This window comes from Ambystoma mexicanum, chromosome 2q (assembly GCF_040938575.1).
Source record: "Ambystoma mexicanum isolate Mex_15411 chromosome 2q, UKY_AmexF1_1, whole genome shotgun sequence".
Classification (NCBI taxonomy): domain Eukaryota; kingdom Metazoa; phylum Chordata; class Amphibia; order Caudata; family Ambystomatidae; genus Ambystoma; species Ambystoma mexicanum.
In genome coordinates this window covers 1,067,279,207-1,067,298,168 of record NC_090924.1, presented here as the reverse complement: position 1 = coordinate 1,067,298,168, position 18,962 = coordinate 1,067,279,207, and the positions used below count along the sequence as shown (strand labels likewise).

General features: G+C 44.0%; 1 protein-coding gene across 1 annotated transcript in view; it reads right to left on the bottom strand.

The window, feature by feature from the left end:
• Positions 1 to 449: 449 nt before the first annotated feature.
• The window catches only part of LOC138569944 (metalloreductase STEAP4-like), a 346,842-nt gene continuing 328,329 nt past the window's right edge, over positions 450 to 18,962 (bottom strand). The window contains exon 6 of the mRNA XM_069648410.1: positions 450 to 5,881. Within this exon, the coding sequence (XP_069504511.1) occupies positions 5,612 to 5,881 (270 nt within the window). The 3' untranslated portion in view covers positions 450 to 5,611. The remainder of the gene's footprint in view (positions 5,882 to 18,962) is intronic.

Sequence of the window (18,962 nt, the reverse complement as noted above, 5' to 3'; positions counted from 1 at the left end):
GGATTTTAGGGTGGGAAGTCATAAAAAGACAACCATGTCTCACTGCACTAAAGGTGCTGGAGTAGTTGAGGCTCCACAGTCTATGAACACAAACATGTAAAACACATAGCAAAACACATGTAAAAGTGGGAAAAAGGTATACACTCTTACCAGGTGAAAAAAATCAATCCTAGAAATCCAGCAAAGCTGCTGAGGTTCTCAGTAGGTAAGGGAAATTAGCCATTCTGGAGAATTCTCCCTAACAGCAGCATACTTTATTTCCTTGGCCTTCCTTTTTTAATACCAACCCATAACCATAACATAAGCATTGCTTTTGTGTATTACAATTGAACAAGGAAAAATAAAACAAAAATACACATTGAATAAAAAAACATACTATGGTTAGGACCATTTAAATTTGGGGTAATTCTCCACATGAGGAACATCATTTTTCAAAGTGCGAGAAACCCTTTGAATTTTTTTATATGTATTTATTTCTATACACACATGTTGATTGATTCATATACATATAAAACGAACATAACTGTATTGACCAGGTAATAGATAGGGTGGGCTGTAGTGTATCAACAGCGAGTATCCAGTATTCCAAGTACATGTATCTGCAATTTCCATTCACAAAATCTGAAATCAGTAACCTTCCTACACATTATTCACAAAGGATTGCATGCACAATAACTATATGCAAAGGATAAAGGAGGCAAACAATAGGATATTTGAATACATATAGAACAGTACAAACATTAGAGAAGTAGACATGGGCATCAATGGGATACGTGTGTGGAACCTCGCAAATAAAACACACTCTAAAAAGCACGTTGATATATTTAATAAAATGCTAATACGATAAAAAAAATAAAAACAACTGCATTGTTAAAATAGAAACTGCACCCAAGTGACCTGGTTCTAAAAGTCGGAGTAGCCTTTCAATGCAAAGTGAACTTAGTCAAAAAGATGATATGTTCTGAACTTTACCCATTGTTAATGGTACAATTGCTGGTAGACAATGACAATTAGAACATTTGTTGTTTGGGGCAGCAGGAAGGCCAAGAAGGTCACCTTGGACTTGACCGTTTCTGAAAGCCTTTCGTGGGATTGAATAGCCCAAGTTTGAATATTATCATGTATCCCTGAGTTGTAGACACATCTTCAGCTGAATTAGTTGCAGAGAATCATACTGGGTCAGAGCTGAATCTAATAGCACCGGTCCCCATGAGCTAATGCTCCAAGTAGCATCAAGGTCAAAGCAAAAGGAGGAAAACCACCAGTTAACGCATTTCTTCAGAGATGCTTCACTGTGGGTGAGCCTCTTGATCATGTGCAACGGTACATACTATTTTGGTGAAATGATTTCTCAGACATGTGAAGAAGTAGGTTGACTTAATGGATGCAGATGGTTTGATTTTTTTTGGAGAATTGAAGTGATCAGGATTGATTGGATGCACCTAAGCAGAGTAAGGCAGTTTTGCCTCGTTGGGAATGTTGTTGCTTCTAAGAAAATGGAACAATCGCAAAATATAGGTTTTTGGTCAAATTTTGCAATTTGACAATTAAATTATTATGGGTCGTTCCTATCATTCAGACAACAGACTGCTTATTGTGGCAGGTTAGTTAAGATCCGACTTTGATCTCGACAACTGGTCAAACCATGATACTTAACAAGCATAAGAATGCATACAGCATCTGTTTGCTGGCCAGGGGTCAAGTCCTAATATTTTAAGTGGGGAGAATAATCAACAAACACAATGAGATGTGACGTCACCTGCAATTAGCATATCAAGGTGAAATATGCACATTTCATTAAATTGGTTTTGCATAACGACCCAAATTGCACAGTACAAACGGCATTTGCCTTTCATAAAATCAACACCCACACAAAACCAAGAGAGGTTATTTAATGCGAGTAGTGTTTTGAAAATGTTAAAAGGTGTGCATGCTTTAAACTCCAAGAATCAATGCACATGTTTTCCCTGGGACTTGAACTCCCAAAATGGGACATTTCACCTTTAGTTGTTTGTTATTTTTCCTCAAGTTATATAGTGCAGTTGTGAAGTGTCCGGCCTACAAACTGGACGACTGTGGTTGGATCCCGAGATCGGCTTTAATTCATAAATTCAAAGAGGACGTTCAATGGGTCTCATCTTAGCTTGGGGGACTGTGTCGACCCTCTGAATAAAGTGGGCGACTTCGTCCTACGAGGGTACCCTCAACTTGAGCCTTGTTGCTGGTGATGTTCCTGTCATTCGTAGCAAATCACACCCCATTTGGGATAGGGTGGAGGATAGAGTGAACATGGCCCTTAGCCAGGAAATCTTGGCTTCTTTCTCAACCTTAATGCAACGGATGATACTATTCTTGACCTCCTAACGGTAAGTGGCTCCTATTTATTCCATAAGTTTTACATTTTGGAAGCCCCATCTCCGCTCCAACCCCAATCCTTTCCAAAATGGATAAGCAGCCTCCTTACAACTTTCATAGTAGAGAGAACCAATCTCGGTCAGAAAGGAAAAGAGAAGCAGTTTTTGGACACATAGGGCATCATTATGACCCTGCCGGTCCGGAAACAACGTTGGCGGTAAATCCACTGCCACTGTTGTTTCCGGACCAGCTGATTCCGAGTTCTGCTGTCGTAGACAGAATCATTGTTTCCATTGCCCCCATACCCATCCCCATGGAGTCCTTGGGTTCTAATGCCCCGGTTATTCCAGCAATCACGGAGGCGGAATGGTATTTCGGGTCCGACGGCAGCCTGCCTGTTTTTCCGGCACGGCTACTTCCGGACTCGTAATGAGGCCCATAGTCTAGATTTCAAGGTCTGTACAGATGACCCTTTTCATGAATTTGGGCATATGCCTGTCATCTGCACATGAATATTTGTTTAGCCACAAAGACCTGGCAATGTCTAAAGTCAACGGCTGATAATGTTTATGCAATATGTGTGGTTAGGTTGGTTTTGCTACTTTCTTCTCTGCATTTTTCTTTTTTTTTTGTCTTACCACGTTTGTTACAACATCTGCACTGTTTCTTCGACTTTAAACAGATTTTAACAGCTGTCAAATTGAACATTTGGTACATACTAGCAAATCCAGCCTTATTTCCCATGGACGTTTGATAATCATGTAAATCTGGGAGGCGATTTGAAAACCAACACTGGGGTAGAATGGCACTCTAATATCAGACTTTAGACCAATAGTAATTATACTTTGTCAAAACATTTCGAACGTTTTTTTGCAATTTCGTTGCCAAGCAAACATTTCAATTAAACGCAGTTGCCCTAAATATTGTTTATCATTTCTGGACACGTTTTTGAACCTTGCATTCCACTCCATAAGCAATATGTTTCTAAAATGTTGGTAAAACATATTTGTTTAAAAGTAACAAAGCAATTCGTGTTCCAGCATTCTTGTTATTGCATTCAAATCTAAGATGTTCACAATTCATTAAGAGCATTACGAACTTACAGTAACTATTCAGCATAGATAAAAGAAGCATGGCACATATATGAGAAGCACACTTTCAATGTCTTCGTAGCAGAAGCAAAGTATGCTTAATCGTGCATCTGAAACGGATGCAAAAGTTGAAAATATAAACCCAGGGTCCCTCCTAAAAACCTATTAATACATATTGAAGAGTCATCCAATGGGTATTATAGTACAAATGATTCCCTGCAAGAAATGTTCAAAGGTGTTGGGAGGGTAAAGTGAATATGCTGCCTATGCGCCACCCTGTATCCATTGCAGGTGTGTGAAGTGTTGTTGTATCCTTGCTAACTGGGACTGATATTCATTTTTAGCCAGTCAGAGGGTCACATGTTTGTGAAAGTAGTTAGGTCTATTGCTGCGCTAGGAAATAAGTCAGTAGGTATAGTCTATATGAAAACAGTTTAGAGGGATTATTGTAGGTTCCAAGAGGAAGGATATGTGCTGAGAGTCATTCACCTTTGAGCCTTCAAAGGTAACACATGTACTAGAGTCAAAGGAAGCATGTTATAGGCAGCTGTGCACAGCAAGAGCGTTGATTTTCTGCAGAATAACGTCAGTATTGGGATATTTCGTGTATTCTAAATACAGCCCTGCAACAGAGTGTTAGAACACCGGCACAATCGCGTGCTCCATTTTGTGTTTTTGTTTTTGTCTGAGCGTCCTTTGTGCCTCATGGACAGGAGTAGATGTGGTCTATCCTCACCAGTCTTACAATGAGCACCATAAAGAGAAGAAGCAGCCACTACTTCATTATGACGTGCCCTCACCATCCACTGAAGGGCACAGTCAACATCCTACCGAACATCCTCCACACCACCCCCCTACGCCCTACTATATCCCTCAGTGGCACAGCCAAACATCCCCTTTCTCACAAGCAGCACCCTATCAACCACCAGAGACTCCTGCCCACCTCCTGCCTCTATGACCTTCCAGCAGCCCTTGGTGTTCTTCCATGGTACCTCCCAGGGTACCCTACAAGAGTGCCTTTTTGCTGAGACATTTCCAGTGCTGCTGCTGCTGAGAAAATCAGAGCAGAGCCAATACATACACTTGCTCCCAGGTCATCAAGAAGTACTTGAGGCTAGGTCAAATGTAGCCACAAAGTAAAACCCATGTCTTTGTGTTGCACCGCTTCTCTTTCTTTTATAAAGACTTTTACAAGTGATCACAAATGAACAGTATCACAACAGTGTAGTTCAAAGTAAAACACCCCTTGAAATATGCTTATGGTAATAAGCGTAGGGCTGGACTGGCTGGTCAGTGGAGGCCAGTGTTCTGGGTCAACGTGGTCACTATAATGACTGTGCACCTGGTAGATTTAACCAATAAGACTTGTCTAATGATCCTTAAAAGGCACCAACTTCAACAGATGCTAAAACAATGAACCCCCAGATTCGTCTCGAACTGTGTGTCACAAAAGGTCACTAATTGTAATTCGTGAATTTGGGCTACCAGTTTTTGCCTCAGTTTGATGCTTAATTTCGAACTTTTAGAGACTTCAGGTAATCACCGTCATGATACTTCATTTTGCCCATTCACTTTTCATCCTTATACATGGAAAAAAAAAAACTTCTAACATCTCACAAAGCACGGGTTTTGAAATGTGAGACACATTTGACTTAGTATCTTATTGATACTAAAGTAAGGAGGTATGCAATCTCACAGACAGATGCCCATTCCTATAGTGCTCCTCGTGTTGTACTGGTAAAAGATACCAAACCTATAACATGCACATTCTCTATTTTTAAATCCCTTTGTGCAGGGCCAGGCAAAACGTTGCAAAGTTTGTTATTGAAGAACCAAAACAGACTTCAGTAATTGTTCATTAGGGGTGCTCTGAACACTTGGATCTAATGTAGTGAGTTTTCAGTTGATAATATTGGATCCTTTTAACAAATCGGTGAGATGACATCCAGACATATTCATCAAAATCCGCTGTATTTCATATGTACGATCTATGTTAGAGTGATTCTCTTTTAAAGTGGATCCGTAACTTGCAAGTGATCATTTTCCATGTACCATCAGTGTGTATCATTGGACAAGGCTGCTGTTGCTTCTGCACTGAAGGGCATTAGGCGGATGGGAATACGATTTCACAATAACTCTGAGAACTGAAGCAAGCCCTGCAGAGTTTAAACAGTTGTTTTCCCATTCTCACACATTGAAGGCACTGGGATCTTGGGATGCCTTTCCCAGCCCTGGCGTATGTGTACTATTGTTCTGTCCACGCATGGCAGGATAAGGAAGAGCTTCAGGCACAAGACTGTGCATGGTATGATGAGAGACAGCACGAACGCTGGCGGGAGATGCCATCTGTAGTATGGACCATATATAAACCGATCCCAGCCGTAGATCAGTGTGTGTCCAGTGCACAACATCAAAGTAAGGTACCCAAGTTTAGACTAGAAAGAAAGAGAAAATGACGAAAGGTTACACAAAAACATCACAAATGACAATGAGAATAACATAAGTGCAGAGACACGTTCGCTTTATTTCAAGCTTATCACGGCAGTTTAGCTCCCATCTGTCATGAACACGGGAAAACGTGAATCCACAGCCCATCTTTTGAGGTGGATTTTGTAGTAGCAGCCTATTTCCATTGCAGTCATGTTATGTGGCATATCAACAGAAGGCAAATAATCATTCTTGCCCAAACGTGTCATAAAGAGGGAGGGCAGTCCTGGTGGAGATTGGTTTTCTCCCTCATGATATCTGTTACGTTGATGAGGAAAAAAGAACAGTCAAATATTTAAAAATCCGGTCGTCCGGTCATGAGAGCTGAACCTAGCCTTCCACTAACCCTATTTCACTACGGTATGCCAGGGGAATCAAACTATCTTTGCTGCTGGAACCCTTTAAATAGTTAACAGTTTTCAGATGCTACTGCATTGTAGATGGGACCTCTGAGACCAACCCGTTTCCGAACTCAAGCTGCAATGAGAAATAAATGTATGTGTCACACGGGCTTCCAAAGAGAGTTCTAGCTCAGGCACGTTTAACTGTTCAAAAGAAGTAACATATTGAACAAAGAGCTCTTTTTGGTAAATCAGGCAAGACAAATCAATCTTCACAGCAGTTATCATGTTATTGTAGACACATATTCTGGTAGAGCTTGGGAAGAAGAGTAGCCGTGGGCAATGATCGATTTGATTATAAGAAATCAGCAGATAGCTAGATGTGAAAAATTACACGTCACACATTATGTATTCATTTATTGCCGATTTGTAGTGAAGTATTTGTAATTATTCTTTTTTACTGCTTCCCCTCTACACACATCTATGGAACCCCTCACTTTGTTGCTGTTGTTGTGTACCTGACTTGACATTAGAAGGCAAGTGAAGCATTTTTACTTCACTTGCCTTGTTCAGCTCATCTGTTGTGGGGGCACTAATCAGTCCCTATGGCTATCAGTGTGAGCAAACTCTGTTCTCCATTGTGAGATTCTTTATTTTACGCTGCACTCTTCACATTACAGTGAGGTGCGGTGGGAAAGCTTTGTTTCCTTATAACTTTGCTTTGTGGTTCCTTGTATGATGTGTCCAAGATGGGCTTGTGGCAGCAGATCTTTTTCTACTGCGTGTCTTTTAATTGTCTTGCATTTTTTAATGTTAGCGCTTAATTCCTTTTACAGTCCCATATACTCTAAAATGGCTGTGCCACAATATTTCAACTTGTCCTTTGGCCATCTTGTTTTTTGGTCCTCCTCCTGCCCTCTCAGGCTGTAATAATGAAATATCATAAGGTATTTCCCTTTTGTGTACAAACCAGCTATGCGGGTTTGTGGCCAGATGTGGGAGCCTGGACTGTCTAGTCGCAGCCCACATCCATTCCAGCATGTGCCTGTTGCTGGGCAGATGTGATGGCCAGAGGCCAAAGGCTGAAAAAACAATCCAGTGTTTCCAAAGGGGATGTGATCAGCCTTGGAGATCAATGGATTGTAAGTGATAGGTAAGCTTGCCCAGAATCCAAATTGGGTTATTGATTGGATCACCGTACTTTGATGTTGATATGGGTAGGAAACGGAGCCAAAGGAAGAAGAGCAAGGTTGCTGTGATGTGATATCAGGGTTTAATGCCAAGCATCAAACTGACAGCCTTGTTCTGGATAACCTGGAGCTGATAGATTAGACATCCCAAGGAACAGGCAGTTACAAGGAGAGTAGGACATAACACCATCAGTAATTCCTCCCAGGTGTCTAGTGGAGTAAATAAAAGCATGTGGGATACCCAAAGAATGAATCCAGGATTAAACGAGTACTTAGGGACAGAAGATCAAAAAATAGGATGTCTTCTTTTGCTATGTTAAGGTAATGATAATTATTGATCATCCATTCATCTATCCATAGAAGGCGCGAGGAAATGCAATGCAGATAAATGCAGGTGCCACAGAAAGGACGCTCTTCATTGTTGTATTTGAAGTGTCCGAGAAGAGAATCATATTGTCTCTCAGGGATTTGTGGTATGTATTGAATGAGAACTAAATAGTTAGGGTGTTAAATGCTTTTTATCCAGATATTTTTTATAGAAGGATGAAGAATTATTTACTTTTTATGAAGTGTCCTGATTTGTCATTTGCCATTTGCCCCACTTATATTGTAATCATGTGTTTATAGTATAACTTTTATGGAATTTAAATGTAGATTTTAATAAACTAGGGATGCCTATTGCTTACTGTTGTTTAGCTATGTCATGATTTAGTTGGCCATTATAGTCCTCCATTTCCTTAAGAGATCTATGCACTTTAGAAACATCATATCATGTATATCCAGCACAGCTAAAATGTTCTATGGGAACCTCAATTGTATGAAATCACCTTTGTTTACATATGCAACCTACATTTGTGTATTTATATGTTCATCTTTCGCGGTATATGCAGATGCGTCGATTACATATCTAAAATAAAGTATTTCGGTGATGATGATATATTGGACATCCAATATGAAAGTACAGATCCTTGCAGAACTCCACAGGTGAGGAAAGTGTGTGGTGTAAGGAAGGGTCCAGATCTCACATGTCATCCATTTAAGTTCTATGGTGAGTTCCATTTAAGAGAAGTGCACTAAATGCTGGAATTGTAGTTTTTGACCGACAATAAAGGTCCGCAAGGACCAAAAGTTCTAAAAATGCTACCACCAAAGGTTTGAACACCAAAAGTTCGAACCTTTGGTGGTAGCACTGCAGGTAAGTTAAAAACAAATAAAGACTGCAGGGGATGCAGTGTTGTCCCCCGCAACACCCCACTCACTATACTGTGTGGTATAATGAGCAGGGTGTTGCGCGGGACAGCCGTGCAGCACACCCTCAAAAAAAAAAAGAAAAAAACAGGGGCTGCAGGGATGTCCCCCGTAACACACCGCTCACTATACTTCACAGTATAGTGAGCGGGGTTGCGAGGGAAATCCCTGCAGCCTCCTTAGTATGTACATGTGTTTGCATGAGAAAGGTGCAAACCTTTGGAAGTTCGCAAACGTTCCGACCGCGGCAAAGTCAGCCGTGTCCGGATCACTTAGATCCCTAAATGCTACTGGAGGTATGCAGGTGTTCCATCACAATGATGTGCTTATTATTAAAGGCTGCAGATAGGTCCAGAAGGATCAGTCTGGCTGGGATGTTGTTACCAGAGAACATAATAGTTCAATGCAGGCATCGAGCTATCGAGTTACTACTTTTTCCAGGATAAATTCAATGAATGGGTGTTTGACACAGGTCAGTAGTTAGATGGAATATTATAATCATCGTTGATGCATTCATTAATCATGACCACCTCTAACATGCACTTTGATCTGTTTGTGATAGGACAAGATAGCGAGAAAGAGAGGCGGAGGACAAACATCCACGGTGTCACTATCCCGTGGCCACGCATGCAATCTTACACGTGGCTTATTAATTGTGGGAGAGAGATTCACAGGGGGCTGTCTGAAAGAAGAAGACCATCAGATCTTGCAATGTTGTGTGGTTTCATTTGAAGTAGAAAAGGGGAGGTGAAGCAAGTTGATGAATTTTTGAAAGAGGGTGGGTAAGCCAGGTGGTGAAATGTAGACAACTCAAACAACCTTGAACTAAATCTTTATGTTGAAACAGCTCTTCACTGAGACACACCTTTCCCATTGATATGATTGATCTCCCAAACAAAGTACAGAACATTCAATCACAATAACGTGATCATTTTTGAGTTGGGATGAGACCATTGTTCTTAAGTAATATGTGTGGGTGCATGGGATAATAATCTGTTTGTAGAGGTTCAGGTTTGAGTAGCCTGCGATGCACGCCACCCGTCACCTATGTATCTCTCCCAGGGAGGCAAAGGTGGATGAAATGCTACTTCCTGACATGGCTCATTAAAAAGAGAAGATAGTAAATAAAGATGGGAGTATATAGTTGGAAAACCTAAACAATTGGGGCTAGTTATTTCAAACAAGAGTGTCATCGGTGATATTGCCAGCGAGTTTACCAGGGTGCATAAAGGGTTTCTTCCCACCTTAGTTTATGCTTTTCCCCCTGATGAGCTCTCTAAATATGGTGGGGCCCTATTAATTACTCAACCCTTTCTGGCTCTATAATTATCGGGCCCATAGTAACAACTCTGTTAAAGGCACAGGAGCATAACTTGGGTTTTTACGCATTTCCTTTCCCTTACGGCTAATTTGTATTCATTTGTATTGCAGAGATGATGGGTCGATAATAACCTATGATTCTATGCAACACAAATACACCAACATTTGCACAAGTATGCCTTTCATGGCACAAATGCTGGAAATTCATATGGAGAAGATGGAAAGGGCATCAAAAAGCAGGTGGACTCCTTAGGAAGCCATTGTAAATGCTGTGGGATATGTATGCATAGCAGGCAGTGTTTACTCTGTCTGCAGAGCGAAGCGCAAAAGAGCATCGTACAAGCCTGTACACCACATTTGTACACTCAGCTTTTGCACTCCACTGTGTAAACAAGAATGATTTGGCCGCGGGGACCTGTATACTCTAAAGTGGAAATGTAACAGACCGCAGCTAAATTAAGGGACACTCGAATATGAGCTCCACATTGGGTGCACTTAGTCAATTGGCCAGGTAGCATTTTGTTGTGGTCAGATACAAATTAGAGATTGATGAATAGGTACCTTACAAATGGGGTGAAATATCACTTTGTTGGTTGACAGGAAGTGTAGAAATCTTCTGAACTTTTCTTCAAGACTTACTGACCTGTCTTGTACATGGGAACTTAGTCCAGGGGGAGTTTCAGTTGGCAAAATTGGCTTAGCTAGAAGCCACTTTGACATTGAAATTTGACTACAACAATTTTTGCTCATCAAATAAAGGCTATTGCCCATGTTAAACACCTTCATGTAATCTCTACAGCAAAGGAGGTGAAGAAATGGATGTGAAGATAAATAAATTGGTTAAATACCTACAAACGTAAATTTATGTCAATACAATTGTCAAAGATGTTATTGGTGTTGGGGCCTCGTCATACTAAGACGTTTTGTTCTTTGGTCAATTATTAAGATATAACTAAGATATGACTATCCAAAATGAAGCCTAGTCCAGCCCTGTTTTGGGAGCACTTCATAGGCAGTGCCTTTGGAACAATTCAATGTCATAAGCTCAGACAGCATCTGTTCTCTGTTGTTAAGTATTTCAATCAGGTGATACACCCTGGTCTCAGCCTAGTGTGCAGCGCACAACTGAAATGCTTATTTTGTTATATATATATGGATTCAATATTTGAGAAATACACCACTCATATCACACCCCTTTTTCAAATACCCCGGGTCACGATGGACCAGGAATCGGACTGGTTGGTAAAGGCAACACAGGGAGAGATAAAATGACTCTCTATGCGATCCTTGAGGCCACAGGTGGGAGATGCTGGAATGACGGAACCACGTAACACTGGAAACCCCAAGGCCGCTGTAAGGCAAACAATTATCAGTACAAACAATCAATCACAGTAACGGTATACAAAATGGGCTATTAATGTAAGGGAAAAGGCTTACCTAAGTGAAGTAGTAAGGTCACTGCTAACCACACAGGGGCCTGAGATACAGCTACGTGGGGGCACGTGAGCAGAACCCTCAGTTGATTATAATGGTGACTTGGAAAGGTAATTGGAGTGGTCACTGCTGTGTATGAGGAACACCAGTTACTGGGAATACCTGCAGTTGTTGGCGTGATCCTTGATGCAACAAAATAAACAACCAGAAGAATGATCTGAGCAAAAGACGTGGATTCAGGTATGTTCATGAGAAGAGCAGATCAATCCAGGGTAGAGCAAAAGAGGTCCGGTAAGACAGTCCTGAGGTCAAAACAGCCAGGTATCCACAAGAAAAAGCACCAGATCCGAAGGAAAAGCCAAAAGAAGTCCGTAGTTCGAGGTCCGAGGTCGAGTTATCCAAGAATCAAGGTTGAATTGCAAACGCCAGAGTCATGAAGAAACAGCTGTGAAGCAATGTGTGATCGTGGGAACTCTACTTTTTTCCCGTTTGATTCCTTGTCTCGTGACCTAAAACAGGATCACGTGATCGGGATCTCCTTGTCACGTGGTCCGCAAATGAATGTGACCGCCTGACTCTGCCTGACCCAATGCGCCACGGCAGTTGCCATTGCAGAAACAGATACAAACGGGACCAAATGTGACCTCCGCTGTGATGTAAGGTACCATACCATAATTGAGGATTACGGGCTCCAAGCTGCTTACGTGGCCCCCGGCCTGTATGTGTACTAGAGGTGGTAGATGTTGGGATTGGGTGTGCTGCGGGGAACCTAGCGGGGTTGGGGACATGATGCATGAAAGAGCCCCCCCCAAAGGCCCACGTGGGCAGGAAGGATGATCCAGGTGAAAACAGGAAACAAGGCGAGGGGCATGGATGTCCCCAGCAGGGACCCAGGAACGCTCCTCCGGGCCGTACCTCAACCAATCCACCAGGTACTGCAACCTACCCCTATAAAAACGGGAACCCTGGATACCTGAAACTTCGTACACATCAGGGGCATTCAGGGAAACAGGGGCAGGAGGAGCATGGAGGCGGGTAGGACCAGGGCAAGGCTTGAGCAGCGAGGTGTGAAAGACGGGATGGACACGCCAAGCAGCAGGTATCGAAAGTCGGTAAGCCACAGGATTAATCACCCTAGACACCACATAAGGCCCAACAAACCGGCGCATAAGCTTGCGACAACCCGGTAAGCGGAGGTGACAAGTTGCAAAGCCCGAACAGCATGACCGTATACTCGAATAAGCCATAGCGGGTACAAAACACAGTTTCCATTCGTCCCCCTTGCAGATCCAAATCAGATTGTAGGCTCCTCTGAGGTCAAGCTTTGAATAAAGCTTTGAATAAACAGAGCCATGTGTTAGTCGGTCGAGCAAGAGAGTAATGAGGGGTATTGTGTAGCAGTTTTTTATAGTGATAGCGTTTAGACGAGATAGTCCACACATGGGCAGAGATCGCCCTCTTTCTTGGGGACGAAGAATATTAGACTGGCTGCAGGTGAAGGACGTATGTGTCCCAGCTGTAGTGACTTCTGAATGTATGTTTTCAAGGCTTGCTTTTCATAATGGGACAGGGAGTATATGCGGCCAGTAGGTATGGTGGAATCGGGAAGCAAATCTATAGGGCAATCGTAAGAGCGATGCGGAGGGAGGATTTTGGATGTCCCCTGGTCAAAAACCTCCTGGAAGTCATGGTAGATCATAGGGATGCCCACAGCGACTGCCCCTACCACATGAGAACTGGATGTAGAAACCCCAGCATCATCCAAAGTGAGTTGTGCGACAGCACCCAAAACCTGTGATGGTGTCCCAATTCCTTCAGGCAAAGTGAGACAGAAATGTTGGCATAATTCGGATTCAAAGTGCACTTGCCCTGATTTCCAATCAATAAGCGGATTGTGTTCCTTTAACCATGGGATACCCAAGATGAGACCGAACTGTGGCATGGAGATCAAGTCAAAACATATGGTCTCTATGGATGGTTTGGATGATCAAGGTGGGGGGAGCGGGCTGTTGTTTGATAGGGCCGGACGCTAAGGCAGTACCGTCAACAGCTTGGACAGGGTCTGGACGTGGTTTATTCCCCAATTGGCGATTTAGGGACAAAGCCAATGGGATGTCGCTGTAGTTCCCTGTGGCCCCGGAATCGAGGACGATGGCGACTAGGTGTGTGATTTCTGGAGTTGGTTTGAGAATGGCTTGTACGACAACAGGTCTTATTCAACCAAAAGTGGGCACTGAGTCCGAGGAAAAAGAAGGTGTGCTCGATCCAGTCCCCGGATCTAAGATCGAGCTGTCCGAAAAACCTGGTTCTTCAACTTTGGGCGACGAGGACATTCTTTGACGAAATGTCCGTTCAGGCCACAATAGAAACAGGCGTTGTCTGCCCTTCTTTGTTCCCTTTCTGTGGGAGAGATAGGACTACGGATCCCTCCAACCTGCATGGGTTCCCTGGAAGACTCAGAAGACAAAGTGGCAGGGTGTGTACCAGAAAACCCAGCTTCGGCCCTTCGTTCAGTTCGTCGGGCATCTACTTGCAGAGCCAAATCCACTAGGTTGGGGTATTGTGTAGGTTGGTAAGGACGGAACGACTGAAAGTGAGTCTTTCATAGAGTTGCTCAGTCCTCTCTAAAACACCACTGCTTTCTTACTTTCAGGCCATGAAGTTTCAACTGATAATTGATTGAAACAAGTGATGTACTCTGTGAGTGTGCCGTTTCCTTGACTTAAATTTAACAGTTCTAGGTCACGTGATTGGGCCTTATGTCTAGTATCAAAAACCCGGGTCATCTCTGCCACTAGCAAATCAAAATCATACAAGGTAGAGCTGTCGTTTTCTAACAGAGGGTTGGCCCGGGCTGTTGCAGTACCTGCCAAACGAGACAGAGTAAATGCTGCTTTAATGGTGGAGTCTGGGAAGGCCAATGGTCTGCACAAGAAATGTAATTTGCATTCATTAAGGAAAGTGCAGAACTTCCTATGGTCACCATGGAATCTCTTTGGAGCTGCTAATGGAAACGGAGTGGGAACCACCACGGGGACGTGTGGTGGGACATTGGGTGCTGGGGGCTGTGGTGCAGCATCCCCGAATTCTGGATCTGCGGGGAGGGGATGTTGGACACTTTGTATGGAATCAAGACGTTGGTGGATGGCGGTGGTGGCAGCTGCCATATCAGCCCGTAAAACTGTGATTGCTTGAACCAAAGCGGCCACGGGGTCATCAGTGGAACCCTCCATAATCTAAACGACAAACAGCTTCACAGTCTGTCAAGACTTGATTGTCGTGAAGATTAGAGGGGCCTACGTCCCCAAGTACCACACAGGGAGAGATCAAATGACTCTCTATGCGATCCTTGAGGCCACAGATGGGAGATGCTGGAATGCCGGAACCACGTAACACTGGAAACCCCAAGGCTGCTGTAAGGCAAACAATTATCACTACAAACAATCACAGTAACGGTATACAAAATGGGCTAGTAATGTCAGGGAAAAGGCTTACCTAAGTGTAGTAGTAAGGTCACTGCTAACTGTGATGCTGGAAATGCATTGGAGGGTCAGGGCCTCCCTGTCCTTGTTCTGTAGTCCTTTTTCATTGTGTTCTGTATGGCATTCTGCACAGGAGTCCATGTGGGACTCCTGGCAGTGCAGCTCTTCCTGGTTTTGGTTTGGTGTACAGACCCATGGGATACCCTTATGGCACCCATGGGTGGGGGTACAACCCTGTGCCCCTAGTTTATGTTTGTGGGCACCTGTGGGTGGCCCACAGAGCAGGGTATGGGCTGGTGGCAGCTCCATGCTGAATTTGACAGGTGCTCTGAGTATCCTCCATTTTGGGATACCCAGGCCCTGCCATTGGAATCAGTTGATTCCTGATAGAAACAAAGATGCCCCTGTGGCCTCTTGCTTTCTATTGCCTGTTACCTTGTTTTCCCAAAGTCCTGGGATGCTCTGACTCTGTCCCATCCCCCCTGACTGGCTGTTGGGTGGAAGTTCCATATATGGTATTGCTGTGAAGTCCAGGCCAGACTGGCTGGAGCCTTCCCAGTGACTGTATGTTGTGGGTACACCCTGTGGGTGGGGCCTGGGTGAATGGAGTGTTTGACCAATATGCATGTCTTGTTGTGGCTGTCTGGTTTCTAGTATGAGAGATAAAGACTGAGATAGACCTGCCTAAAACTGGCCTGAATGCACTGTGTGCCTGATTGGCTGACTGACTGCATGAATGCCCTTCTGTATGATTGGCTGCTGAGTGTGACCCAGCAGTGTGGATGAGAGGCAGAATAGTATATCTGGGGACCTCTCACCACTGGAAACTGTTCAGAAGCGGTGTCTACACTTGAAGAGTAACTGGAACTGCTGATCCTCAACGCCCAGCTGGAAGAAGAAGACTTACTGTTGCATTTGCTTCGACCTGATCTGAAAGTTGCCAAATTCGTCGAAGACTGATCCAAGAGAGGACCGCTAACCTTCGCCGAAGCTCCCTGGAAGTCAGACTCTCGAAAGACTGCCGACCGGAGACGGAGACTGCTGAGGAGAACGAAGTGAAGCATCTGGACATCGCCGCCGTAGAAGTCCATTGCCATCGCCCAGTGTTCGGAGTATTGCCATAACCGCTGGAGGCCCGTCGAAGCAGTGTTGCCCCAGAAGAGGGGACCGCTTTACACTGTGCTGCCGACGACCGGAGCCGCCCGCTCCTTTGCCTAAGACTGTTGAATCGAAGGACTCCCTTGTCCGCACCGACAACCGATTTATCCTGCTGGAGAAAGTCGAGGACGCCGACGCATCGAGGAGAATCCGCCAGTGGGTTTCCCGCCACCTGAAGACCACGAAGATTTCGACGACTCGACACCCTTGCTGGGCCAAAGTTTTTCTGAAACTCTTTGTGGTCCAGAACTATCAAACGCCGAGGTGCCCCGCACATCTCATCCTTGCAGGACATCACCGACGAGCACCGCCTGGATCGACACCACGGTTTCGGCACCCTCAAACTTCTCATCAACGCCGTCAATGCCAAGTTCACCTTTTTCAATGCCTCTCGACGATCCATGGCTCCTGCTTTAAGGGGAGTCACTCGAGAAGGATCCATCAATGCTTCTTCGAAGAACTCTGCTCCACCAGATACATTGGGGGGGGTAAAAGCATTATAGGAGAGAACAAGACTATTGATCAATATATGGACTGGGCTTGTGTTATATCTTTATTTTACAGGTTGCCCAGGTGGAGGTATCTCCACACAGAACTGTGCTTAACGGTAGAGGCCAGTACTCTGCCTATTGTTTCAACCATCTTGCTTTCCGTCCTATCTCTATTGTTGGTTTCCTTGTTATTGATCTGTGTGACATTCTAACAGTATAGTTGATGCACTTTAATAAGATCTGATCATATTGGTGGTACCACTTTAGAATTGTATATATTTACCATTGTCGATTTCTGAGTAAAAAGTGAGTTATTGTGATAGTGTACATAACCTTGAATATTAATTATACAAAGACTGTATTTTCAGTAATACAGTGTGTGGACATTCCTTTGTGGGGGCTTGGGGACTACACTGTACTTAAGAACCAGCCTGTATCACCTCCTGAGAAGCTAGGACTTGATTGCTACCTTATAGAGAATCTTGGCTGGGGTCCTCTGTTCCTCTTCTCTACCATATAGAGAGCCGAAGTACAGACCCCCCCTCCAGTATTTTACACTAACCACACAGGGGCCTGAGATACAGCTACGTGGTGGTGCGTGATCAGCACCCTCAGTTGACGATAATGGTGACTTGGAAAGGTAATTGGAGTGGTCACTGCTGTGTATGAGGAACACCAGTTCCTGGGCAACCTGCAGTTGTTGGCGTGATCCTTGATGCAACAAAATAAACAACCAGAAGAATGATCCAAGCAAAAGACGTGGATTCAGGTAAGTTTGTGAGAAGAGCAGATCAATCCAGGGTAGAGCAAAAGAGGTCCGGTAAGACAGTCCTGAGGTCAAAACAGTTAGGTATCCACAAGAAAAAGCACCAGATCCAAAGGAAAAGCCAAAAGAAGGCTGTAATTCGAGGTCCGAGGTCGAGTTATCCAAGAATCAAGGTTGAATTGCAAAAGCCAAAAAGAGTTGTGAAGAAACAGCTGTGAAGCAATGCATGATCGCGGGAACGCTGCTTTTATCCCATTTGCTTCCTTGTCACGTGAACCAAAACAGGATCACGTGATGAGGGTCTCCTTGTCACGTGGTCCGGAAACGAACGTGACCGCCTGACTCTACCTGACCCAATGCGCCACGGCAGTTGCCAATGCAGAAACGGATATAAACGGGACCAAATGTGACCTCCGCTGTGATGTAAGGTACCATACCATAATCGAGGATTACGGGCACCAAGCTGCTCACGCGGCCCCTGGCCTGTATGTGTACTAGAGGTGGTAGATGTTGGGATTGGGCATGCTGCTGGGTACATGATGCATGACAATTTCCCCCTGCAATATTCCTCAACCCACAAATAATCAATTCTAAATAGATGTAAGGAAGCAGCAGGTAATCAGGAATGAGGAATAAGAAGGTTTGGATGTAGCTATAGATCTTAGGTACAATCAGGAGGTGAAATTAAATCTCTAGCTATTAAACTGAGGGAGATATACAAGGTAGTATGAGGAGCGTTTTTAGAAAAATTCTGTAGTGAAAACAGAAAAGAAAATCAGTTTGGACAAGAATAGTTTTACTCTATACTAGAGCATTCAAGCTAGAATACTAAAGAGGGACACAGTAAGCTCCAGGGTTGATTCATGGGTTCAACCCTAGTTCCCCAGCGCCCGCCCTGGCGGAACCAGTCCTATCACTCAAAATAGGATTGATAGCTTAGGATTTACAAGACAAGATAAAATGACTAAAGAAATGGCGTTTAGCAAGATAAATCAATGACAGGGTTGCAATAAGTATTCTGACAATGTTACAAGTTATTAAGGTAAGGATAGAATGGTTCAGAGATTGGGCTAGGAAAAGGCAAGGCAAGTTATGCTATGGTTCTGTGGTTCTCATTGATACTCACAGTCCACTTTTAATTTGGATTTTGGACAGTCAGCGCTCTGGATCACCACACGGATCTGGTCTAAAACAGGACAGCCGGACAGAATCAGCGGGCATGGATTGGACACCGGGTAGCACTTCTGGTTACTGGATAAGATAGGGGATCAGGACAGCAGGATGTCAGCAGCATGCAGTGAGTGTCAAGCCAGGTTAAATTCAGGATGCTTTCCCAAAACACCACAGGGGTAATTCATGTAATCAAGCGCAGAAATGGCGCACATGGCTGGCGCACAGAGGGAGCGTGTGCCAGCTTCCACCAGCTGCGTGCTCCAAAACCCATTTTGACGCACAGCGTATTGATGGATTTAAACATCCATAACCAGCCGTGGCACTGCATGGCTCAGTGACCCTGCAGCAGCGCCAGTTACGCCACGAAGCCCACCCTGTGTGCCAAAAACATCTGCACAAATCCCCTACATGGCGCAAAGGCCAGTG